Here is a 26,976-nt window from a genome sequence, read left to right as displayed (position 1 = left end):
GTCTATAAAAATAGTGCATTTACTGTATGTTTGAATAAAATTGAATAAATATTGCATTGTTATGGCAAGAGCAGAGGATTTTACACTAACTGTAGTATCTAATCTGATTTAATCTTTGCCTAACTTAACCCTTTCATGCATGATTTATCAGAACCTTAATCCAAAAAAAAAAAAAAATCCAAAAAATGTGATTTAATTTTTTTTTTTCACCAACCTATTTTTCATGGAGTTACAAAAATGTCCACTCAGCTGGACACCACGTGTTTAATTTTAAAGGCAAAGAAATATGTATTTACTGATATACTGTGTGAAAACTATAAAATAAAAACATTTTAATGCTGCTAATTTGATGTTTTCTCACATTTTAACATACTGTAATACTGGTTATTACTTACTTCATTGAAATAATATGCAAAAAAAAGAAGAAAAAAAAATCCTGTTAATTACAATCTAATAACAATTTGCATTTTTTTGCACTCAAACATGTTACTGCAGATCAGATTTATGAAGAACAGCAAAGTTACGGTGATGGTATGAATTGCAGTGTATGGGATGATGCATAAATGTCCACTGTGTTGGCTGATATGGAACTAAAACAACAAAATCCATGAATATACAAGAGAACAGCTGCAGAATAACTGTCCACTGTAGTGACCAGTATGCATGAAAGGGTTAACTTAACTTACGATACAGTATCGTATCTTATCTTTTGGTCATGTAGAAATTAGAAACAGAGGCACAAAACGTGGTTTCAACTTTATGTTTTATTGAACTTTGATCCAACAGAAGTCTTGTCTTCTCAATAGGTCATCATTTTCTGTGGAAGAGACGCAGAGTTACTATTGGTGCAAAACAGTAAAACATGCACTAATTCATTCTTTGATGTTTTTTTTTTTTTTTTTTTTTTTTTTTTTTTATCACTTAAATGACTTTTAAACTCATTTATTGTGAATGCCGGGGTTCTTACGGTGCTGATCCAGTCCATGTACATGCTGACGCTGGTGAAGACAGTGGGCTTCTTGGGGTAGTTGCAGCTCAGGCCGGAGCCGAAGCTGACGATACCGTGAACCTCCCAGGCGCCGTCGGTGTTCTGGCAGTTCAGAGGACCGCCGGAGTCTCCCTGAGACAGAAAAAAATGAGCAGAGTGTACGTTCCAGATGTCAGGACAGTAACGTCTTGTCCTTGAAACGCTGTGAATGTGCAGTGTTTACAAATCCACGCAGATAGACAGTCCTTTAGTTTACACTGGTGGTAACATGGGGTATGCTTCTGATTTTCCTCTAAAACTTAGTCCAAAATAACATTTATGAAGAGGAAGTATTTTTCCATTCAGTCAGTTCCTACAGACAAAACAAAAAAAACTATTTCCCTTTTTTATTCAATTTAGCAATAAAAAAAAAATATATATATATATGTATTTGATGTGTCATTCTGCAGAGTCAGCATTTGGAAAATTCCTGACTGTCCAAATGACACTGGGTTTCAGCAACATCTTTTATTTCCTTTGTGACCTCGTTTAATGTAATAATGCATTCATAAATGTCACATCACACAAATAAAATATGGGGGAACGTGAATAAACAGAGGTAATACACCGATCAGCCATAACATTAAAACCACTGACAGGTTAAGACGTATTAATGTTGATGATCGTATTCCAGTGGGACCTGTCAGTGGGTGGATATATTCTAAAGAGAATGCAAAAGATAGTCAACAAAATGAGCAAAATGGATAAAAAAAAATGAACAAAATGTGGACAAAATTAACAAAAAAGAATTTAAAAAAAACATCAAAATGACCAAAAATAATCAAAAACTGATCAAACTAACCAACAAATAAATATAACAAATGTAATAAATATGAAAGAATAATCAGTAGTGAGCAACATGAAGAAAATGGCAAATAAATGAACAAAATATCCAACAAAATGAGTGGTAGTCATGTTGATTATTCCAATGGGACATGTCAGTGGGTGGATATATTATAAAGTGAATGCAAAGGACTGTGATAGTCAACAAAATGAACCTAATAGTCAACACAATAAACAAAATGGACTAAAAATGAGCAAAAACTGAACAAAATGTCCAACAAAATTACCAAAACTAAACAAAATCTGACCAAAATATTCAACAAAATTACCAAAAATAACCAAAACTATACAAAAACTGACCAAAATGTCCAACAAATAAATTTAACAATTATAACGAAGAAGAAAGAATAGTCAGTAGTCAACAAAATGAAGTCAATAACGAAATGAACAAAACTGACGAAAAATGAGCAAAAACTGACCAAAATGTCAAACAAAATTACCAAAAATTAATAAAAACTGATCAAACTAACCAACAAATAAATATAACGCATATAACAAAGAAGAAATAATAGTCAATAGTCAACACAATGAACAAAATATTCAACAAAATGGGCAAAGAATGAGCAAAAACTGACCAAAATGTCAAACAAAATGACCAAAAATGAAAAAAACCTGATCAAACTAACCAACAAATAAATATAACAAAGACGAAAGAATAGTCAACAGTCAATAAAATGACCAAAATGTCCAACAATTAAATATAATAATTATAATGAAGAAGAAAGAATAGTCAATATAATGAAGTCAATAGTCAACACAATCAACAAAATATCCAACGAAATGAACAAAATTGACGAAAAATGAGCAAAAACTGACCAAAATGTCAAACAAAATTGCCAAAAATTAATAAAAACTGATCAAACTAATCAACAAATAAATATAACAAAGAACAAAGAATAGTCAATAGTCAATGAAATGAAGAAATCAACAAAACGGACAAAAAAATTAGCCAAAACTGACGAAAATGTACATCCCAACTAACACAAATTTAAAAAACAAACCAAAACATAGTTGTCAACAAAATGAACAGAAATAAGCAAAAACTGACCAATCTAACCAACAAATAAACATAACAAATATGGGACTAATAGGACTAAATGTCAATATTTTTATTTATTTTTTTTTTTGTCTTTCCCATACTGTTTTTATCAGATTTCAATTTGTCTTTGTTTTTATGATGGTTGCATTTTGTTCTTAGCCCGCTTTGCACCCTGTGTTGTCGGTGTTTTTACTTATTTATTTCCTTGTTTTGTGATTCATGTGCGGCACTTTGGCCAGCTGTAAAGTTCTTAAAATGTTTTATAAATAAATTTTATGTGGTATGGTAAGCATAAAAGATTAAAATATACAATCAAAATAGAAATCAGAGATGTAAGCAGTATATAAGTATAATAAAAACAATTAAAAAACAGTAGCTCGGTGACTCATAATAAATATCTAAATATAAATACTGTCCACAAATTGCACTTAAGAATGTTATGTGTATAAACTGTGCTGAAATAAATATGTTATAAATTGTGAAAAACATCATCACATGTATCCCAGGAGTAAGTGTACCACAGTTGTACAGTCAAAATGCTAATTGTGTCTTGATGTTTTCCAGACTTACGTTGCAGCCGGACACGACTCCATCTCCACCTGCACACACCATGTTTTCGGTGACCTGAGGACCCCACCAGTCGGGTTTGCTGCAGGTGGGGTGGTCGACCACAGGAAGGAGGGCCTGTTGGAGGATGTCAGCGATGGGACCTCCAGCTGCAAACAGGACGGAAAGCCAGGTTTAAGTCGGGGAATGCAGGTAATAGTAGCTTTCACTGGCTTTACATGAAAGATAATTTTAACTTTTTCTCAGTTATAGGATTTTAGTTCTGTTTTTTGTTAATTACTTTTTGTTTTATCTCATTTTAATCCCTCGATGTTTCTTTCTTTCCTGTTTTTATTGTTTTAAATGTCATGTTAGTTTATTTATCGCTACTGTTATTTTACACTTTGTAATAAAATCAGCAATGAATTAGCAGTTGTTAAGTATTATGTGAGTGTTGTAAATTTACTTCGGTACCTTTTAACCCATAAAGACCCAAACATCCACTGGTGACCAAAAACATCTACTAATGTAAAATGGTTAATACCTGTTGATCCACTGAACCTATCAATACATTGAAATAATTGGTGTAAAATACAGTTTTTCATCTTTTCACGGTCATCAGATATGACCCATTTGGACACTCAGAGGCTCCGTAGTTACCGTAGAAACACCATCATCTTCTACAACATTGATTCACCAGTAAAACCCATGGAGTTGGATCAATAACAGTGGATGTAGACACTAGGTTTATGTTTAGTTAATGAAATATTTTACTGGAAAAGTCACTTTTTCTTCAGTTTCCTCTGTTTCTCATATAATAAACTTTGAATTTACTCTGAGCTTATTATTATGAGTAAATTAAATATTTGGAAAATATCAAATTTTCACTTAAAAATGCAAAATACAAGGATAATACTATAATAAATGGTGATAAATCACTTAAGAAAGGCTAAATATAGAGGAAAAAATAATTTGGGAACTGCCACAAAAATGGCACTGGGTCTTTATGGGTTAATTCTACTTTTTACCATTTTATTTGGTTCATTCCTATCACAGGGACTGGAGATGGAAATTAACTATAAAGGAATAATCTGGTAGAGAGAATCTCTACTTTGAGTCCAATGTTTTCTGTACACATATAACATACATGTATATGTATATGCATATGTATATGTATATGTATATGCATATGTATATGTATATGTATATGTATATGCATATGTATACGTATATGTATATGTATGATATGACCCATTTGGACGTTCAGAGGCTCCGTAGTTACTGTGGAAACACTGTCATCTTCTACAACATTGATTCACCAGTAAAACCCATGGAGTTGGATCAATAACAGTGGATGTAGACACTTGGTATATTTTCAGTTGATTTGACTGGGAAAGTCACTTTTTCTTCAGTTTTGTGTTTTTAATATAATAATCCTTGACTTTAATCTGAGTTTTTATGAACATCTACATAATCATTGAATTAAATATAGGAAAATACATGATTTATACTGAAAATAAGACAAAATACAGAGGATAATATTATAATAAATGGTGATAAATCACTTGAGAAAGGCTAAATATAAAGGAAAAAATTATTTGGGAACTGCAACAAAAGTAGCACTGGGTCTTAATGAGTTAATTTTGCTTTTTACTATTTTATTTGGTTCATTGCTGTCACAGGGACTTTAGATGGAATTTAACTATAAAACAGTAATCTGGTGCAGACAGAATCTCTACTTTGAGTCTAATGTTGTCTGTACACGGTCCCTAACAAATAAATAAATAAAACTGAAATGGAAAATAGCAAAAATGAGAAAAAAGTCATTTTGGATGAACTGCGTGTGGTTTTAAAGCTGTAATATTTCAACTAAAAGAGCCTCTCTGCAACTTCTATTTTGCATTTCAGGGTGAGGACAGAAGAGCAGGACTCACTGTAAATACGACCCCACCCGGTGACGTAACAGGGCTCGTTGTGAGGGAGGACGGCGCCGTTGTCAGGGAGACAAGCGGCCATGATGGTGTCGGAGGAGGTGACGGGGGAAGCCAGCTTGATCAAGGCGATGTCATTACTGGAGCCAGAGCAGACACACAGATGGTTTAGGTACCTGACATGTTAACCCTTTAAACGCCACTGCCACAATATTACGACATAACTGAACAAGTGGTTCCAGGCACAACAAACCCCACCCCCTCGCACATATTGTATCTTATTTTGGCCTCGATCCAGCTGATGTCATCATGTCTATGTGTATGCTGATGTCAGCATATCAATTGCCTCTATATATGTGAAACAAAATTGATGTTTTTTTACAGACGTGAAATTTCATCCATTATAAGTAAATGGGGGGAGGGGTTAAAAATTCATTAAAAATATGAACTTTGACCTATTTTTCCCAAAATGTAATCACATCTATTCTGGGTCACTGGCAGTCTATAAACCTGATTTGGTATGAATTCAACCAATAGTTCTGCTGCTACAGACATTTGAAATTTTGTCCATTATAAGTAAATGGGGAAAAAAAAAGATTTAAAAAATTCATAAAAAATATAATCTTTGACCTACTGTTCTCAAAATATTTGGAAAAAAAGCTACTAAAACTTACTTTTAATTGTATTTTCTACTAATGTTTAAATGTATTTTACAGATAAGATGACCAAAAAAACACAGAAAACTTCCATGTAAATATGTTCAAAGTTCAATTTTACTAAAAGTTACGCAATCCAATATGGCCGCCACCCTGTGACGTCACAATATGCAAATTAGATGAGTACATTTACTCCCATCATTACAACATTTTTCTCCTTTACAATATGATTTTATCTCTAAACACTTCCAATATATAGCTTTTTAAAATGTTAATATCAAAATTGAATATAAAAAAAAAAACTCTTTTTAGCACCTAAAAGTTTTTTTGTTGTTTTTTACCGGATGAACAAGGGATTCCACTTCTCATGCACAATGATGTTGGCGGTGCCCATGAACACAGCGCCCTCCTCTGTCTCCTTCAGGTTGTGCTTTCCCAGGGCCACTCTGTACTCCCTGCCTCTGCTGTTCATGGGAACAAAACAAAACAAAAAAAAGCAGAAAAGTCACATTTTACAGAAGGTTTTTATCTGTAGGAGACAGAGGAGGAGGATGTAGGAGGAGCCAAAACATAAGGGAGCTAAAACATAAAAAAATGACCCTAGTTGAGGACAGAATAGAATACAATACAATACAATACAATACAATAAATCCTTACTGTCACTGTTGCAGGAACAATGAAAATCAGTTTGGCAACAAACTCTTTAAGTGCACAAAAGACTGTATAAAAATATCACACAAAATTAAACTGAAAATATATACTGAAAAATATTCTTTTAATATTGTGGCTGAAAATCAAATCTATTTAAACATTTAACAACTAGTTTAATGAACTTGGCCTGATTATAAAAACACATTAACTACACATTAAACTGTCGACCTGAGACAAGGTGTCAAAGCAAATGAAAACAGCAGAGCACAGCGAAATGTTAAGGCATTTGTTATGATCTTAAAACAGGTTAGCCTTAACTGTTTTATTAATTTAACTCCAAATATTCCTCCTCTTCAGTCACCAGCACAACAATCTCCCCTTCATGGACGTAAGTTTTCAGTGTTAACCTGTTGGTTTAGACTGGATACAGGTATTCATCCTCATCCATGCTGTCTGATATGGATACTCAGTCCAGTCCAGTCCAGTTTAGTGTGTCTGTTTTCAGTGTGTGTTTCCTCTTTGGTACCTGATGCAGTGGGCAGCGGTCAGAACCCACTGGTCAGCGATCAGAGTTCCTCCACAGGTGTGTCTCCACTCCCCCTGTCTGTTGTACTGAAGAGAAATCTGAAACACACCAGGAAAAACACCCACTTATATGTGTGTTTTATTCTTTTACTGTCAGATAGATAGATAGATAGATACAGGGTGGGGAAGCAAAATTTACAATATTTTGAGGCAGGGATTGAAAGACAGTGTATGACCAATTAGTTTATTGAAAGTCATGAGAATTTATTTGCCACAAGAAAATGTACATAATAGAAAATGTTTTTATTCTATGTGTCCTCCTTCTTTCTCAATAACTGCCTTCACTCGCTTCCTGAAACTTGCGCAAGTGTTCCTCAAATATTCAGGTGACAACTTCTCCCATTCTTCTTTAATAGTATCTTTAAGAAAGTCGACATTGCTGTGTGATGTTCTATTGGTAGCATGTTCTAAAACGCCCCAAATAGCAGAATCCAGAGGGTTTAGATCTGGGCTAGAAGGCGGCCATAAACATGATTCCCAAAAATTGCTGAAGTTGGATTTGTTGTTGTCAACAAGTGTTTTGGTGTTCTTGTGTAAGATTTTAACTTCAAATCCTATTTTACTGCATTTCTAACGCTCTTGTTGTCTACCTCAAGTTCAATTGCCATTTTTCTCATGGATTTGGTTGGATCCTTTAGGATTTTGGATTTGAGAGCTTTAATAAAAGCTTTGGTACGTTTTTTGTTGCTTCCTCCACTTCCAGACTTTCTCGTAATAGTTTTGCTCATAGTCATTCTCTTCTTTCCATTATAAACAGTCTTTATGGACACTCCAACTAGTTTTGAAATCTCCTTCGGTGTGACGAGTGCATTCAGCAAATCACACACTCTTTGACGTTTGCTTTCCTGATTACTCATATGGGCAAAAGTTTCTGAAAAGGTATGGATAATAGTGTTAGGTATGATTATGACATCAATATATGTTTGGTTTGAAAACAATTGACGTAGTGCCTGCTGAGAAAAAACAACTAAATGTTCATTGTAAATTTTGCTTCCCCACCCTATAGATAGACAGATAGACAGATAGATAGATAGATAGATAGATAGATAGATAGATAGATAGATAGATAGATAGATAGATAGATAGATAGATAGATAGATAGATAGATAGATAGATAGATAGATAGATAGATAGATAGATAGATAGATGTACTTTATTTATCCCAAACTGGGTTTTTATTTTACATAATAAAACTCAACTTTAATCTGAGCTTCCATTAACATTTATATGATCAGTGAATTAAATACAGGAAAATACAGGATTTTCACAGAAAAAAAAGCAAAATACAGAGGATAATATTATAATGAATGGTGATAAATCACTTAAAGGAGTGATATTTTACTTTTTTTTTTAAAACACATTTTCCAACATTTCCCTGTGGTCTGCATAAACTGTAAATGCTCTGCTTGGGTCTGAATTCTTCATTCATTCAACTCCACAGGTCCATCTTCAACCCTATTTCTGAGTAATGACACCAGAAAGGTGGTTTGGAGCGCTGGCCCTTTAAATGCACATGAGTCACTTCGCGCCCCACCCCCCTCCACACTGCAAAAAATCTAAATCTTTCCAAGAGTTTTTCTCATTTCTAGTCCAAACATCTCATCACACTTAAACTAAGACATCATTACCTAAAGAGTAACTTTTCAGCGCGATATAAGAACTTATTTTTAGACAATAGATCTGGAAAATCTTAATTCAAGAAATCTTACCAAGTTAATTTTCACTTGTTCCATTGGCAGATTTTTTTTGCTTGAATTAAGCAAAAAAAATCTTGAATTAAGCCAAAAAATCTGTCAATGGAACAAGTGAAAATTATCTCACTGAAAAGTTACTCTTTAGGTGATTATGTCTTATTTTAAGTGTGATGAGATATTTGGACTAGAAATGAGAAAAATACACTTGGTAAGACTTTGATTTTTTTTCCAGTGCAGGTTGTTGGCTGTGCTGCTCTGTCCCGTTCAACCAGCAACTGAACATTTTAGATAATCGGCTCGGAATTTGGACATATTTTCAGTTTTCACTACAACTGCTGCTGCTGATAAACAATTATGTCGTACTCCGAGAAATGTTCGTCAGAAGTCTTGACCTTATATGTGCAAATGTGAAACAACTAGTTATAAAACAAAACAAATTAAGCAGGAATTAAAACAGGTTGTAGAAATCCACTCGATTTTTGCCCAAATGAATATAAAGATAGTTTTGCAGCACCTGGAGCGTTCAAATTCAAACTGTATGAACTATTAGGGTCCAAACACACAAATAAATGAACCAAAGACTAATAAAAGTGGGCTTAGATAAATATGAGCCCTTTTAAAAAAGGTTCAATCCAGAGGAAAATCCATTTGGGAGCTGACACAGAAGTAACACTGGGTCTTTGTGGGTTAAATTCATCAGTATTGGACCACTGCCATCCTGGTTGTGTCCTGTTGAAGTGTCTCCGTCAGCATGTTTTACCTGCCAGGGCCAGCTGTGAGGCCTGACGTCCTCTCCTCCCACCACCCTGGTCACCACAGGGGGGAACGTGGGCAGACCACAGCCGTAGGCTAAGGGCAAACACACAACAACACTCTTACATTATGTATGAGTCTGAGATAAACCGATGACCACTGAACACAACACATGATATAGACGTCCATGCACTTGAACCCATAAAGACCCAGAGCTACTTTTAGTTTTTTCTATATTTGACCTTTTTAAGTGCTTTATCACCATTTATTATTATATCATCCTCTGTATTGTGTGTTTTGATGTGGAAAAATTGTGTATTTTCTTATATTTAATTTACTGATCATGTTGATGTTCATAAAAGCTCAGGTTAAAGTTGAGGTATATTAGTTAAAAAAACTGAAGAAAAAGTGTCTTTTTCAGTAAAATCTATCACAAACTGAACATAAACCAAGCATCTCCATCCACTGTCCTTTATCAGACTCCATGGGTTTCACTGGTGAAACCTTAATCCTGTCAATTCATGTAAATAATTCAGTTAAAATACAGTTTCTCATCTTTTCATTGTCATCAGATATGAGCCATTTTCAATACTGATTCGCTGATAAAAATCTCGGAATATGACTAATGACAGTGGTTGTACAGGTTGTTTTTATGTTCTGTTAATGATATATTATGTTGAAACAGTCACTTTTTCTTCAGTTTTCTCTGTTTTGATATAATAACCTTTGAATTTACTCTGAGCTTTTACAAACAATGCACATAATCAGTAAATTAAATATAGGAAAACACTTGATTTTCACTGAAAAGTGCAGAAGATAACCCTGATAAATAGCTATAAATTACTGAAGAAAGGTTAAAAGTAGATCAACTTTTTGGAAATCTCGACAAAAAATAGAATGACACTAGGAAGGATTCATTCAAATAAAAAATACTTAATCTGTGTACATTTAATTTATTAAGATGTAAACAAACATGCAAAAAAAAATGCATTATTAAATCGCTCAGGAAATGGTAAATATAGAGAAAAATCATGTATTTTCTTATACTGAATTTACTGATCATGTTGATGTTCACAGAAACTCAGGTTAAAGTTGAGGGATATTATATTTAAAAAAAAAATAAAACTGAAGAAAATGAAGAAAAAGTGTCTTTTTCAGTAAAACTTATCATTAACTGAACATAAACCAAGCATCTCCATCCACTGTCATTTATCAGACTCCATGGGTTTCACTGGTGAAACCTTAATCCTGTCAATTCATGTAAATAATTCAGTTAAAATACAGTTTCTCATCTTTTCATTGTCATCAGATATGAGCCATTTTCAATGATGATTTACTGATAAAAACCATGGAATATGACTAATGACAGTGGTTGTACAGGTTGTTTTTACAGTCAGTTAATGATGTATTCTGTTGAAAAAGTCACATTTACTTCAGGAAAGTAAAGCTGAAGAATATCATATTTTGAAAAAAACAGAAAAAAATGAAGAAAAAGAGACTTTTTCATTAAAATATATCATTAACTAAATATAAACCAAGCCTCTCCATCCACTGTCATTGATGTCATCAATGTTGTAGAAGATGACCGTGTTTCCATGGTAACCACGGAGCCTCTGAACGTCCAAATAGGTCATATCTGATTACCATGAAAAGATGACAAACTGTTTTTTACACCAATTATTTACAAGTATTGACAGGATTAGTGGATCAACAGGTATTTAACAGTTTTGATCAGGAGTCTCAAACATGCGGCCCGGGGGCCAAATGCGGCCCGCCAAAGGTTCTAATCTGGCCCGTGGGATGTTTTTTGCAAAGTCAAAAATTCCACAGTCTTGAATTGAATTAAGCAAAAAAAAAAAAAAAGCTTGAATTAAGGAAAAAATGTTGAATTAAGCAAAAAAAAAATCTTGAATTAAGTAAAAAAAACTAGAAGCACTCGGAGAGCGCAGACCTCCGCCAAGGCTGATCAGTGGCCCCCCCCGTGGGCCCCCCCCACCCCCGATCACCACCAAAATTTAATAATTTCTTCCTTATCCCATTTCCAACAAACCCTGAAAATTTCATCCAAATCTGTCCATAACTTTTTGAGTTAAGTTGCACACTAACGGACAGACAAACAAACAAACAAACAAACAAACAAACCCTGGCAAAAACATAACCTCCTTGGCGGAGGTAAAAATCTTCAATTAAGCCAAAAAAATCTTCAGTTAAGCAAAAAAAGTCTTAAATTTAGCAAAAAATCTTGAATTAAGCAAAAAAAATCTTGAGTTAACAACTTAACATTTGTTTCTTTGTTTTAGTGCAAAAACTAAAATTAAATTATGAAAATATTTACATTTACAAACGATGTAACAATAAAATGTGAATAACCTGAACAAATATGAAAAACCTGAATGTCTAAAGAAAATTAAGCACAATTTTAACACTTTTCTGCCTGTTCCTCAGTGTTTAGTGTCTTTGTAGATCCGATTTATAATGCACGTGTATAAATGATAAGTTGAGGAATAATATTGTTAAATTTGCACTTATTTTTCTTAAGAAATTTCTTTTTTTTTTTAGGTTATTCACATCTTTTTTGATTGGATAGTTTATAAAAGTAAGTATTTTCATAATTTAATGTGTTTTTTTTTATAATGCACATGTATAAATGATAAGTTGAGGAATAATATTGTTAAATTTGCACTTATTTTTCTTAAGAAATTTCTTTTTTTTTCAGGTTATTCACATCTTTTTTGTTTGGATAGTTTATAAAAGTAAGTATTTTCATAATTTAATGTTTTTTTTTTTAAATCTTTACACTAAAACAAAGACAGAAATTTGGAGTTGTCATTAATTATAGGTTATTATGTTATTATTTTACTGGTCCGGCCCGCTGGAGATCAAATGGGGCTGAATGTGGCCCCTGAAAGAAAATGAGTTTGAGAGCCCTGCTTTAGATCAGTAGATGGTTTTGGTCGTTGGTGGATGTTTGGGTCTTTATGGGTTCAAATAAAAACACTGATCTGCAGCAACAGAAACAAACTTACCTCCGGCAACAAAGAGAGCGAGCACCAGAAACTTCATTGTGACTTTATCTCCACAATTTCAGAATGTAGTGTGATGCTTTTATACCTGTGCTGTGATGTTATGCAACCCACAGGAACAGGTTTAATTCTTGGGAAAGTTGGCCCCTGGACAAACCTGACGTTAGGGTGGAGCGGAGTGGACATCGGAACTGGCCAAAACTAGCAGGAATATGAGGCCAAGGTCGAAGGGCGTTCAGACCTACGCTTTATCATCAGGCGGTGGACGGAACACAAACACCCTGACCACGTCTCCTCCATAAACAAGTCCGATTTATGAGGAAAAGCAGTTGAACAAAGCACACGGTAATAAAAGATCAAAAACGATCCGTTAATTATGAATTAATATATTCTTTTTTTATAAAGAAACTATTGTGTTTTACATGTTATTATGAGAATAGAATAGAATAGAATAGAATAGAAGAGAATAGAAGAGAAGAGAATAGAAGAGACTTCAATAGAATAGAATAGAATAGAATAGAATAGAATAGAATAGAACAGACTTCAATAGGATAGAATAATGCAGAATAGAATAGAATAGAATAGAATAATGCAGAATAGAATAGAATAAAGCAGAATAGAATAGAATAGAATAGAATAGAATAGAATAGAATAGAATAGAATAGAATAAAGCAGAATAGAATAGAATAGAATAGAATAGAATAGAACAGACTTCAATAGGATAGAATAATGCAGAATAGAATAGAATAGAATAGAATAGAATAGAATAGAATAGAACAGACTACAATAGGATAGAATAATGCAGAATAGAATAGAATAGAATAGAACAGAACAGACTTCAATAGAATAGAATAGAATAGATTAGACTTCAGTAGAATAGAATAGAATAGAATAGAATAGAATAGAATAGAATAAAGCCGGATAGAATAGAATAGAATAGAATAGAATAGAATAGAATAGAATAGAATAGAATAGAATAGAATAAAGCAGGATAGAACCAAATAGAATAGTATAGAATAGAATAAAGCAGAATAGAACAGACTTCAGTAGAATAGAATAGAATAGAATAGAATAGAATAGAATAGAATAGAACAGAATCACTCAGGAAATGTTAAATATAGAGAAAGTTATTGGAAATCAATACAAAAAATAGAATGACAGTATGAAGGATTCATTCAAATAAAAAATACTTGAGCTGTGTACATTTTAATTTATTAAAAAGTAAACAAACAGGCATTAAATTCAAAGTCTTATCCTCATACCATAACTGCCCAAGTCCTATTTTTTCAGGTCATAGCCAGCGATGACAGTAAAGTGATGCAGATATCATATTCATCAGATGTCATATATCATGAATATCTACTATAACATATCAGATATCATAATTTGGCCAAAAATCTGACTTAGTAATTATGCTATCAGACTAATGAAATGCAGATTAGTCATAAATACAAAGCCAAAAAACCTTCAGTATGTGTTATTTGTGCATTAGAAGACCATCCTGGGTCACACTGACACACCTGGGAGCTTCACACACAGGTTTACTCAGCTAGACTTATCTCCAAGGTTGATTCGTTCCTCTTTTTCCTCTCCTGGCTGAGTTATGGAAATGTTAAGCAACCGTGTGAGAGCAGGTACAAGTGGACTATAAAAGGACCAACGAACAGGACTGACCCTCTGCTGAAGACCGTCACTATGAAGTTTGTGATCTTGGCTTTGTTTGTTGCTGGTGGTAAGATCTGACACTGTTCTGCACAGAAACAGTCCACAGTGGAGAAGTCTGAGAGGATGTAGAGGTTTTAAAAGTCAGTGACTGAAATATTTACCCTTATGAAGTGAGAGCATTTTATTTTTTAACATTATTATGGATGTTAGTAAGTAAGTACATTTTATTTATAGAGCACTTGTCACTTACAGGGAGACGCAAAGTGCTTTACAGTGCAAGACAATTAAAATACAGCTTAAAATACAATTTAAAATGCAATTAAAATACTGTTAAAATGCAATATATTAAGTGTAATCGGTTTGTAGGAGACATTTATTTTTATTTTTTGTTAAATTATCTACATGCCTTTTACTAATATTAATAATATTTGTCTAGTACATGTTGTTGTAATTGTATTTAACAATGTTTTCATGTATATATTTGGTATGCATATATATTTAGAGGTATATATGTGTGTGTATTTTTAGAGCTTTATATATCTATATGTTTGTGTGTGTTTTTTTTTCTTAATTAAACCTTTATTAACCAGGTAAGTTAGTTGAGAACTGATTTTCATTTCCAATAACGACCTGGTTAAGAGGCTTATTTATTTATTTATTTATTTAATATTTGTATATATAGATAGATGTACTTTATTTATCCCAAACTAGGAAATTACATATATATATTTATATATCCTCCTGAGACCCAGAAATGCAGTTTTGTCCTCTTTAGTGGACATGAGTTTCATAATTTTACTTAAAAAAAAAAAAAGAAAAGAAAACGTCTCAAGCAGAGGACATCCCTTTAAAAAAAGAAAAAAAGAAAAAATGTATCTGGGAAACTGTTGTACCACGTTGTTTCTAATCAAGGCAATTATTTAAAGTAAAACAGCTAAAACTTTTACCTTCCTGGGTCTCAGGAGGATATACTTTTTTTTCCTTTTTTTTTTTTTTTTTTTTCCATATTATTGATCATTTTTTCCATGCTATTTCTATTATACTTACATGGAACAACTGTAACACAATAGTTTCCCCTGGGATTAATGAAGTGTTCTGATTGTGATTTGTAATGACCATGTATTGTTGTCTCTCAGCCTACGGCTGTGGTCTGCCCACCTACCCCCCTGTGCTGACCAGGGTGGTCGGTGGAGATGACGTCCGTGAGCACAGCTGGCCCTGGCAGGTAAAAAAAAAAAAAAAAACCCTAAGCCTACAGATACTTCCGATTCCGAGTGTCTTGTCCTTTTCCCCATTTGCTCAAACATTCCTGTTCTACTGCTGTTTGTCGTCCTCAGGTGTCTCTGCAGTACAAGAGCGGCAGCAGGTTCTACCACACCTGTGGTGGAACTCTGATCTCCGACCAGTGGGTTCTGACCGCTGCTCACTGCATCGGGTACGTCCACTAAGAAGAAACATGAACACTGCAGACATCTAAATCTTACCAAGTGTACTTTTCTCATTTCTAGTCCAAATATCTCATCATACTTAAAATAAGACATAATCAGTAACTTTTTTGTGAGATATAAGAACTTATTTTAGAGAATAGATCTTGAAAATCTAATTTCAAGCAATCTTACCAAGATAATCTTCACTTGTTCCACTGGCAGAATTTTTTTTTGCTTAATTCAGAATTTTCTTGTTTAATTCAAGATTTTATTATTTTTTTTGCTTAATTCAAGCAAAAAATCTGCCAATGGAACAAGTGAAAATTATCTTGGTAAGATTTCTTGAAATAAGATTTTCAAGATTTCTAAAACAATTTCTAGATGTCTAAAAATAAGTTCTTATATCTCACTGAAAAGTTACTCTTTAATGCAAATGAGCCACTTTAGGGCCCCTTCCACACTGCAAAAAATCTAAATCTTACCAAGTGTATTTTTCTCATTTCTAGTCCAAATATCTCATCACACTTAAAATAAGAAATAATCACCTAAAGAGGAACTTTTCAGCGAGATATAAGAACTTATTTTTAGACAATAGATCTGGAAAATCTTATTTCAGGAAATCTTACCAAGATAATTTTCACTAGTTCCATTGGCAGTTTTTTTTGCTTGAATTAAGCAAAAAATCTTGAATTAAGCAAAAAATTCTGCCAATGGAACAAGTGAAAATCATCTCACTGAAAAGTTACTCTTTAGGTGATCGTCTTATTTTAAGTGTGATGAGATATTTGGACTAGAAATGAGAAAAATACACTTTGTAAGATTTAGATTTTTTTCCAGTGCACAAGGATGTTTTATGGCAAGAGGAGGGAGGTTGTTGTTATGGCAACCAATGAGGAGTTAGATGACGATATCATCTCATGTCTCATTTCATGTTGTTCATATTTGTTCAGGTTATTCACATTTTTTGTGAAAGGATAGTTTATAAATGTGAACATTTTTATGTAATTTGACTTTTTTAACACTAAAACCAAGACACAAATTTGGAGTTGTCATTATTTATGGGTTATTATGATAGTATTTTACTCATATGACCCACTTGAGATTGAATTGGTTTTTGTTTTGCTTAATTCAAGCATAATAACAGTGAAAATGAGAATTACAGTTGAAAATGTTTGTATCTATAAAGTATCCTTTAAAAAAATTAGAATAACATGAACAACCTCAAATTTCTTATGAAAAATCTGTGCAATTTTAATAATATTCTGCCTCAGTTTAATAATTACACATGTGCATTACCACTTACAGATCACAGTGGATCTACAAATACACAAAATATTTAATAACAGGCAGAATATTGTTAAAATTACACTTATTTCTCTTAAGACATTTCAGGATGTTCATATTTGTTCAGGTTACTCACATTTTTTGTGAAAGAATAGTGTGTAAATGTTAACTTTTTCATGTAATTTTACTTTCTTAACACTAAAACCAAGGTAAAAAAAAAATTGGAATTATGGTTATTTATAGTTTCTTATGATAGTATTTTACTGATCTGACCCACATGAGATGGAATTGGTCTGTGTGTGACCCCTGAACTAACACCCTTGACTGTTAATATCTTCACTGTAAATTTTTATTTTACAAATTTGGCCGTATGGCTGACACCCCTGTCTTAGATGTACTGTAATAGTATCATTAGTTATTCTAATACAGTTTTTCCAAATAACTCTTCGCTCTTCTTTGTGTTTCCTCTCTGTCCAAGCAGCAGCCGCACCTACAGAGTCTACCTGGGAAAGCACAGCCTGGAAACCGACAACGAGGCCGGCTCCATCGCCATCAGCCCCGCCAAGATTGTCGTCCATCCCAACTGGGACTCCTACAGAATCCGGTGGGTTTCAGTCATTTCCCCTCGTCTACTACATCTGACTCCATGCTGTTCTTCTGTATTGATATTTATAATATTTGCTGTGACATTTTTATCACAGATCTAATTTAACATGTTTAAACCAATAGTAAATAAATAAATAAATAAAATCATAATAATCATAATGGACAGACAGATGGACAGATGGATAGACAGCTGATGGATGGATGGATTTATAGACAGTGATAATAAAAATTTGTCTAAAGTTAAACTTTGACTTAGATAAAAATAACAATTAAGATTGTAACCATAAACCTAATAAGCCATGTTAAGAATAGACTCAGCCAGACTAATACTACTACTACTACTACTACTACTACTACTACTAATAATAATAATAATAATGGACAGACAGATAGATGGACAGATGGATAGACAGACAGCTGATGGATGGATGGATTGATAGACAGTGATAATAAAAATATGTATAAATAAGTTAAACTTTGACTTAGATAAAAATAGCAACTAGACGCACTCGGAGAGCGCAGACCTCCGCCAAGGCTGATCAGTGGCCCCCCCCGTGGGCCCCCCCACCCCCGATCACCACCAAAATTTAATAATTTCTTCCTTATCCCATTTCCAACAAACCCTGAAAATTTCATCCAAATCTGTCCATAACTTTTTGAGTTATGTTGCACACTAACGGACAGACAAACAAACAAACAAACAAACAAACCCTGGCAAAAACATAACCTCCTTGGCGGAGGTAATGATAATAATAATAATGTGTGCAAATAAGTGATATTGACCAGATCCAAAGTCTGTTCAGTGCAAGGTGTAATTTAATCCAAGCTGCTGTTTTAACATTATATTAATGAAAATTAAAGCTGAAAACCATCACTATATCCACTCAAACATGCAGCTGTATTAGTATAGGTCAGGTCATCAGACGTGCAGTGACCTGTAGCCTAGTATATATATGGATTTAGGATCATATTTCTTTTTAGTTTACAGTGCCCAGGTTAACGCAATAAACACCATAAATGCAGCATTTTTATCGTAATTTTCTCTTTTTTTAGTTCCTCAAAGTCATTTCTTTATCTTATGTAATGACCTTTAACCCTTTCATGCACAGTGGTCACTCCAGTGGACAGCTCTTCTACAGCTGTTCTCTTGTATATTCATGGATTTTGTTGTTCTTCTTGTTTTTTGTTTTTTGTTTTTTTTTACACATATCTTTATTAAAGTTTTAAGACACTACATATCTTTTCTGACATGAATTGGTAACATTATGTAGATCTCTCCTGAGCATAAACCCCCAGAATCACAAGCCCTCTCCATAGTTTTCACACAGTTTATCAGTAAATACATGTTTCTGTGTGTCAAAAATTAAATGTGTGGTGTCCAGCTGAGTGGACTTTTTCGCAACTTTATGAAAAATAGGTTCATAAGAATTTTTTTTTTTTTCATTATTATTTTTTTGTATGTTTTTTTTTTTTTTTAATAATTTTTATTTATTTATTTAATTTATTTTTCAGAAGTAAATTTTCAATTGCATTGTTTTTTTCATGCCTAAAGAGGAATAAAAACACTCAGGAAAAAATTTTGATTAAGGTTCTCATAATTGGTGCATGAAAGGGTTAGAATACTTCCACATTTAAACTATATTTCTGTGAGTATTCGACACAGTGTTTGTAAAAGTGGTCCTTTTTTTTTCTCCAGCAACGACATCGCTCTGATCAAGCTCTCCACCCCCGTTAAACTGTCCAACACCATCATGCCTGCCTGCCTCCCACCCTCTGGTCAGGTCCTGCCTCACGACTCTCCCTGCTACGTCACTGGATGGGGACGCCTCTGGAGTAAGTTCTCTATGGAGACCTTCATATTATATATATCTACAGGGTGCAATTTGTTGTGGGGGCTGGGGGGGATCAACTGCCCCCTCTGGTTTTTACATCCCTACTTCTGCTCAATGAATTTCATCCTCGGGGGGGGACCAACCAATGTAAATAACTGACAGGTTGTGACAGTTTTCTCACACCTATATCCTACATTACTGGCACTAGGGATGTAACGATTACTGGTATAACGATAAACCGCGATAAAATTCCAGATGGTTAGTATTACCGTTTAAATTCTAATTATCATGATAACCGTGTTTGACTGCCGCACTTTGAAAACTCACAGTACTGCTCATTTCCTGGATAAGCAGCAGCATTCCAGGTGCGCATGCCAGTTTGCAATGTCTGTCTATGAATAAGAAACTAAAACAACTTAAACTTGATCTGGAAAATGGTCAAACATTGGCCATAAGGTTCCATCTTTAATGCACATTTGTATATTTGATGTTTATGTGTTAATATTTGAATGTTTCTACCAACAGAAAATACATTGTGCCTAGTATTTTATTTGTTTTTTTTTTCTTTTCAATATACAACTTGGTTAAATTATTTCAGTGTGTGTATAAGTACTTTTTGAACATTTTGAGCACAATTTCAACAATACCGTGATAATAATGGTAACTGTGGTAATTTTGGTCACAATAACTGTGATATGAAATTTTTATATCATTACATCCCTAACTGGCTCGAACGTTCACCTGAACCTAACCGTCGGCAGTCTCAGAATTCGCAAACATCCCCATGCACTGGGGTGCCGTAAAGGGGGGGGGGGGGGGGGGGGGGTAAACGTGACAAATTCATGGGGGCCAGCATTTTTGTGTCCAGTGGATACAGGTTGGAAACTGAAAATTTCGTGTAAGATCCACTGTATAATAGAGGAATAGAACCTGGGAGTTGGACATTGAAAGTATGTAAAGTTTCACTTTCGCTTCACGCCTGCATTAGTTACGTACCCCCACATATATAACTGCTACACCCCCCCCTCTGATTTTTTGACAAATCGCACCCTGGACGTATGTATGAATATGTATTTTCTTTAAATTTTCCATTTCAGTTTAGAATACACACTGCTCTGTATTAACTGAGATGACGATTCCTATTAATTTTTTAGATCACTAAGCCCATTTTCAATATTGTTTTTGATTCTGTTTGGATTTTTGAGCTCTTGCTTTTAAAGTTTAGCCCCCAAAGACCTAAACAGCCGCTAAGAATAAGAAGCATCTACTGATCTAACATGTTAAATAACTTTTTAACTTATAATCCTATCAATTACATGTAAATAATTTAGGGGAAATACAATTTGTCATCTTTTCATTGTCACCAGATATGACCCATTTGGACGTTTAGATGCTCTGTAGTTACCATGGAAACACTGTCATCTTCTATAACATTGATTCACCAGTAAAACCCATGGAGTTTGATCAATGACAGTGGATGGACACACTTGGTTTTACATTCAGTTAGCAATGTCTTTGCTGAAAAAAATAACTATTTCTTCATTTTTCTCTGTTTGATATAATTAATCTCTGAGTTTTCATGAACATTTACATGATCTTTGAACTAAATATAGGAAAATACGTGATTTACACCAAAAAATGCTAAATCCAGAGGATAATATTATTTAAAAAAAAAAAAAAAAACTAAATGGTGATAAATCAGTTAAGAAAGGTCAAAATAGAGAAAAATTCATTTGCTCTTTATGGGTTAAACAGATTTCTAGATGTTAAAATTATGTACAAATGAAGAGCATCTGTATCAGCTTTGCCGTTCGTATGTTAAATAACGCGTTCTCACATCCCTGATTGTAAATATTGTGTTGTGTAGCTGGAGGTCCCATCGCTGACATCCTGCAGCAGGCCCTCCTCCCCGTGGTCGGCCACTCCACCTGCAGCAGACCCGACTGGTGGGGCAGCCTGGTCACCAACAGCATGGTCTGTGCCGGAGGTGATGGACAGCTGGCCAGCTGCAACGTGAGTCACACACATCTGACAGGATCTGATCGTGATAATGATAAACTTTATTTAGAACATAAGTAGGAATAAAATATGAAGGTGAAAAAATAATATTTATGCAGATCACAGTGGATGCACAAAGACATAAACCATTTATGAACAGGCAGAATATTGTTAAAATTGTACTTACATACATTTCAGGTATTTATATTTGTATGTATTTATTTAGTTATAGGACAGTGTGTATTGGCATTAATTGCAAAGAACAAGATGCATGCATCAGATTTAGCAGAGAAGCTAATTTCCCTCTTGTTTTGGACAAACGACCTACATAGTAAAACATCACATAGATTACGAAGGTGGTTCGTATTTGTTCAGGTTATTCACATTTTTGTTTTTTTTTTTCCTTTCAAATTTTTATTTTCATTTCCATTTAACAAATTAAGTCCAACAGAGGTATTTCAGGGGATACAATATTACTGGAATGGATTCTCAGAGCAAGAATACAGGGTTAGTCACATTTATTGTGAAGGAATAGTGTGTAAATGTAAATATTTTAATGTAATTTTTTTTTTACACTAAAACAAAGACAACATATTGGGAGTTGTCATTATTATGTTATTATCTTACTGGTCTGACCCATTTCAGATCATATTGGTCTGTAACATCCCTGACTGTTAATATCTTCAGTGTAATTTTTTAAATTTTACAAATTCATCCCATGGACTGGACTGGACTGGACTGGACCATTTGGTGGGCTGGTTTTGGACCACGGGCCGTATGTTTGGCACCCATGAGCTAATGTATACAGTCCATTAAAAGAATAGGTCAGTTATTAAATTACTGAAAAAGAGAACAAATTAAAACATACCATCAGTAACTATTACTGTTGTAGTCTTGTTTGTTGTTACTATATCTGTGGAAAATAAGGTTTTTATGCATCTTCTTAACCCTTTCATGGACGAATTATGAGAACCTTAATCAAGGATTTGTTTCTGAGCGTTTTTATTCCTCTTTAGGCATGAAAAAAACAATGCGATAGAAAATTTTCTCCTGAAAAATAAATAAAATAAATAAATGAAAAAAAAAAAAAAAACAAGTTAAAAAATACATTTTAAAAAATAGTAATAATAATAATTTAAAAAATGCTTATGAACCTATTTTTCATGAAGTTGCAAAAATGTCCACTCAGCTGGGCATCATGTGTTTCATTTTTGAAGCGAAGAAACATGTATTTACTGATGAATTGCATGAAAACTATAACTATTACACTCAGGGGAGATCTACACAATGTTACCAATTCATGTCAGAAAAGATATGTAATGTCTTAAAACTTTAATAAAGATATGCGTAAAAAAACAAAACAACAAAATCCATGAATACACAAGAGAACAGCTGTAGAATAACTGTCCACTGTAGTGACCAGTATGCATGAAAGGTTTAAATTTTGTAACGCTTTCACACCGTTTAATATTTTGTTTCATTCTGTTCCATAAAATTCCTGATGATTTTCCTACCCGTCCTCCTCCTTCACATCCCATCTGTCCTGGTTCCTGTTCAGGGAGACTCTGGTGGCCCCCTGAACTGCCAGACCTCCGATGGCTCCTGGGACGTGGTCGGTGTGGTGAGCTTCGGCTCCAGCATGGGCTGCAACTACCCCAAGAAGCCCTCCGTCTTCACCAGGGTCAGCGCCTACATGTCCTGGATCAACAACGTAAGAGCAACACGACACCACATCCTTCTGGTTAAGCCTGTAAAGCCTGAACCATTAAATCACTGACAGAAAATTCCAGTTCTTTGAAACTGGAGCCTTTATTGGTCCTTCTGAACAGCCCAAAAAAATGTTTTTTCAAATATCAATTTCCATCTATGAGTTCCAATTTCGTATCATATTTGATACATCGGGTCTCAATGCTCAAATATTATTATTTTTGAACCAACTAAAAAAATAATATAACACAAACCTGTCTAACAAATTGGTAATTCCTTTTCAAAATGCTCACAGTTCTTCCTCCTTCCTCATTAATGACAGTCTTGTAGTGTCACTGGAAAGGCCTCTGGTGAAAGAGTTCCTCCCCCTGGTGGATTATCTGTGTATTGCGTGTATCTAATTGTTAGGGGTGGGAATCATTTACTGTCTCACAATTCGATTCTGATTTTTTGGGCTACGATTAAATTCAACATCAATTTTCGATTCGAAACAATTTTTGATTCAAAACGATTTGATTCATAATGATTTCTGCTTCAATCTATAGGTGGGCAAAGGATCCTCATGATCTACTCCAGTCTAGCTGCTAATCACTAACCCTAACCGCTAATTGTGCTAGCTGCTAATCGCCAGCCCTAAACCCAACCCTAGCCGCTAATCGCGCTAATTGCTAACCCTAACCACTAATTGCGCTAGCCGCATATTGCTAAGCCTAACCGCTAATTGTGCTTGCCGCTAATCGCGCAAATGGTGTGAGACTGCCAGTGGATTTGTTTTGTTTTTTAAAATCGATTTTGGGACATTTTAAATCGATTCTGAATTGTAGTAAATGAGAATCGCAATTTTTGTATGAATTGATTTTTTGGCACACCCCTACTAATTGTATACATCAGGTTTTCAAGAACAAAAATATCATAGTGATCATGTAGAGGGCTTCGAAACTCATGTATCAAATATGATACATTTGGTGTTACAGGATTAAAGCACATTTTATGTCAAACCTACGTCTATATTTTCTGGAAAAAAATTCACTCATGGCTTCTTCGACAATAAAGAACAGAAAACTGATGGACAGCCTTTAGTTTATGCTCATAATAAGTTAGTGTTTAGTTTCCAGATAGTGTTTTATTTATTCAGCATTTTTGTGTATTTCTGTGACTGAATGACAAGAAACTATTCACATTATTAAACACCACAATAATTGTCTTTGTATAGAATTATACAGAACATAAATTTTGTTATTAGTAGATAACTATAGAAATAAAATATCTCTTTTTGCTTAACCCTCCGGTATCCGGGTGCGCCTTTTTGGTACACTTGGCACTTCGTGTTAAAAAACTTCATATTATTTTTCACAATTTAAATAAGGTTAGAATTCAAAAGTTGTTCATTTTTGCATGATCTTTAAAATTCCGTCCACCAACTAAAATGTGCACATTGTAAACAAAAGAAAATTACCAGACTAGCATCTGTCTCTCAAGTGTGCCTAAAACGCACTGTTTCTTCCATTTGATCTGTATGATTAGGGCTGACCTTCATTTACAAAAATAAAATCAAATTAGAGCAGAAAAATAAACCAATATATAATATTTAATAGTTTGATTTATAGGTGTGCCATTTTGGCACACTTGGTGATAGATGCTAGTATTTTTGAACATTTGACCTAGCGCCAAAAATAATATGCAAATTAACCAGTGTTGGAGTTAATCATTGACATATGCCAGGATGAAAAAATCAAATAATATGTGATCCACTTTTTATGTAGTATATTGAAAAAAATTTATTTTTTGTGTTTTTTGCCTCCAAAAAAATGGTTTGTTTACATTACGAACACGGCATTTAAAGGGTTAAAAAATGTGACAATTATTGAGTATTTGGTATTTTTATTTATGGCTCAAGTTGATGAAATAGAAAAAAGTCTAAAAGAATTAAAAACAAACTGTATGAACATTTTTTTTGACATTATTCCACAAATGTGCTAAAAAGGCACACTTGGTGCTTAGTAAGGGCCTTGCTGGATGGGATACCGGAGGGTTAACAACCTTTAGTTTATATATGTAATAAGGCTTTTAGTTAGTGTTCAGTTTCCAGATAGTGTTTTACTCTGATTTTACACATTATTAAATACCACAATAACTGTCTTTGCATCAAATTACACAGAACATAAATGCTTTTATTAGTAGAATACATGTCCTTAGAAATAAAATAATCTCTTTTTGCTCTACAGGCTTTAGTCTATACTCATAATAAGGCTTTTAGTTGGTGTTTAGTTTCCAGATAGTGTTTTACTCTGATTTTACTGGTATTTATTTAGCATTTTTGTGTATTTGTGTGACTGAATGACAAGAAACTCTACATATTATTAAACACCACAATAACTGTCTTAGTGTAGAATTATACAGAGTATAAATGTTGTTATTAGTAGAATACATGTCCTTAGGCTTTATAGAAATAAAATGATCTCTTTTTGCTTTTTTCAGGTGATGACCACCAACTAAGACGTGGATTAGTTTGTGTCGTTGTTGAACACCTAATAAAGCATTTAGTTGCTACTGCAGAGTCCTGTGTGTGTTTTTTTAAACACTGATCTGTTGGATGGATGACTGGAGTACCTTGTTGGCCAAATTATATTAACGGAAAAATAAAATTAAGATTGATTCACACTTTAAGAATCCTGTATTTGCTCGAACTTTCCCGATACATGGTGTCCAACTCAGAACCTCTAATAAAAGTTATTATTATTATTTAGCGTTTAGCCGTCAATGTAAATGAAATTAACCCTACAGATAATAAATGATGCTTATTTCAATGATTTTTATTACAGTATGAAATTACCTATACTCACACACTCTATACTTTAACCCATAAAGACCCAAACAGCCACCGGTGTCCAAAACCATCTACTGATCCAAAATGTTTAATAACTTCTGAACCATTAATCTTATCAATCCATGTAAATAATCGGTGTAAAATGCAGTTTGTCATCTTTTCATGGTCATCAGATATGAGCCATTTGGACATTCAAAGGCTCCGTAGTGAATGTGGAAACACTGTCATCTTCTACAACACTGATTCACCAGTAAAACCCACAGAGTCTGATCTATGACAGTGGATGGAGATCCTTGGATTATGTTCAGTTAATGATATATTTCCTAAAAAAATCAACTTTTTCTTCAGTTTTCTCTGTTTCTGATATAATAACCCTCAACTTAACTCTGAGCTTTTATGAACATCTGTAAGATCAGTAAATTAAATATAGGAAAATACATGATTTATAATGAAGAAACTCAAAGTAAAGAAGATAATATTACAATAAATGGTTAAAAATCACTTAAGATGGTTAAATATGGAGAAAAATTTATTCAGGAACCTCCACAAAAGTACCACTGGGTATTTATGGGTTAATTAAACCTATAATCAACGTAAATATATTAATATTCATGCAGTTTTGTTTTTTTTTTTCATATTTCTTTTACCACAGTTCCAACATTTGACGTCCCTGTAGAACGAGGGAACGCCATCTAGAATAATATTAATTTAATACTAAGAGTGACTGCTTGTCAGATTTTTTGGATAAAATGCAAATAAATCATGACATTAAACAATATAAAGTAGACAATTTCCACATTTTTCTGTTTATAGAAAGATAACAAAAGTTTTGACTTTACAAATTATTATTTTGATGATGATGATGATACTCTTGTGTACTTT

General features: G+C 33.6%; 2 protein-coding genes across 2 annotated transcripts; one reads left to right on the top strand and one right to left on the bottom strand.

Moving 5' to 3' along the window:
• Positions 1-799: 799 nt before the first annotated feature.
• Positions 800-12,788, bottom strand: LOC115422048 (chymotrypsin-C-like). Its single transcript, XM_030138092.1, has 8 exons — positions 12,752-12,788; positions 9,733-9,821; positions 7,220-7,317; positions 6,384-6,506; positions 5,390-5,526; positions 3,480-3,625; positions 968-1,120; positions 800-817 (listed from the first exon to the last, which is right to left on the bottom strand). Exons 1-8 carry the CDS (start codon positions 12,786-12,788, stop codon positions 800-802), a joined length of 801 nt encoding a protein of 266 aa, XP_029993952.1.
• Positions 12,789-13,901: 1,113 nt separating this feature from the next.
• On the top strand, positions 13,902-25,769 carry LOC115423227 (chymotrypsin-like elastase family member 2A). The gene is made up of 8 exons (XM_030140005.1): positions 13,902-14,480; positions 15,550-15,638; positions 15,751-15,848; positions 17,606-17,728; positions 19,427-19,563; positions 21,430-21,575; positions 23,119-23,271; positions 25,746-25,769. Exons 1-8 carry the CDS (start codon positions 14,444-14,446, stop codon positions 25,761-25,763), a joined length of 801 nt encoding a protein of 266 aa, XP_029995865.1. The 5' UTR covers positions 13,902-14,443; the 3' UTR covers positions 25,764-25,769.
• Positions 25,770-26,976: the final 1,207 nt, after the last annotated feature.

Source organism: Sphaeramia orbicularis, chromosome 7 (assembly GCF_902148855.1).
Source record: "Sphaeramia orbicularis chromosome 7, fSphaOr1.1, whole genome shotgun sequence".
Lineage (NCBI taxonomy): Eukaryota > Metazoa > Chordata > Actinopteri > Kurtiformes > Apogonidae > Sphaeramia > Sphaeramia orbicularis.
Note: the sequence above shows the minus strand (reverse complement) of the source record. Positions and strands in the feature narration are given on the sequence as shown.

Bases quoted from the DNA above. Each gene is read 5' to 3' on its own strand.
- LOC115423227 (XM_030140005.1), top strand. From the start codon at position 14,444: ATGAAGTTTGTGATCTTGGCTTTGTTTGTTGCTGGTG. The intron at 15,849-17,605 runs GTACGTCCACTA...CTGTCCAAGCAG, and splicing joins ACCGCTGCTCACTGCATCGG to CAGCCGCACCTACAGAGTCT. The intron at 19,564-21,429 runs GTAAGTTCTCTA...TGTGTTGTGTAG, and splicing joins TGGATGGGGACGCCTCTGGA to CTGGAGGTCCCATCGCTGAC.
- LOC115422048 (XM_030138092.1), bottom strand. From the start codon at position 12,788: ATGAAGTTTCTGGTGCTCGCTCTCTTTGTTGCCGGAG. The intron at 7,318-9,732 runs GTAAAACATGCT...GGTGTGTTTCAG, and splicing joins CTCACAGCTGGCCCTGGCAG to ATTTCTCTTCAGTACAACAG. The intron at 1,121-3,479 runs GTAAGTCTGGAA...TTTCTGTCTCAG, and splicing joins GAGTCGTGTCCGGCTGCAAC to GGAGACTCCGGCGGTCCTCT.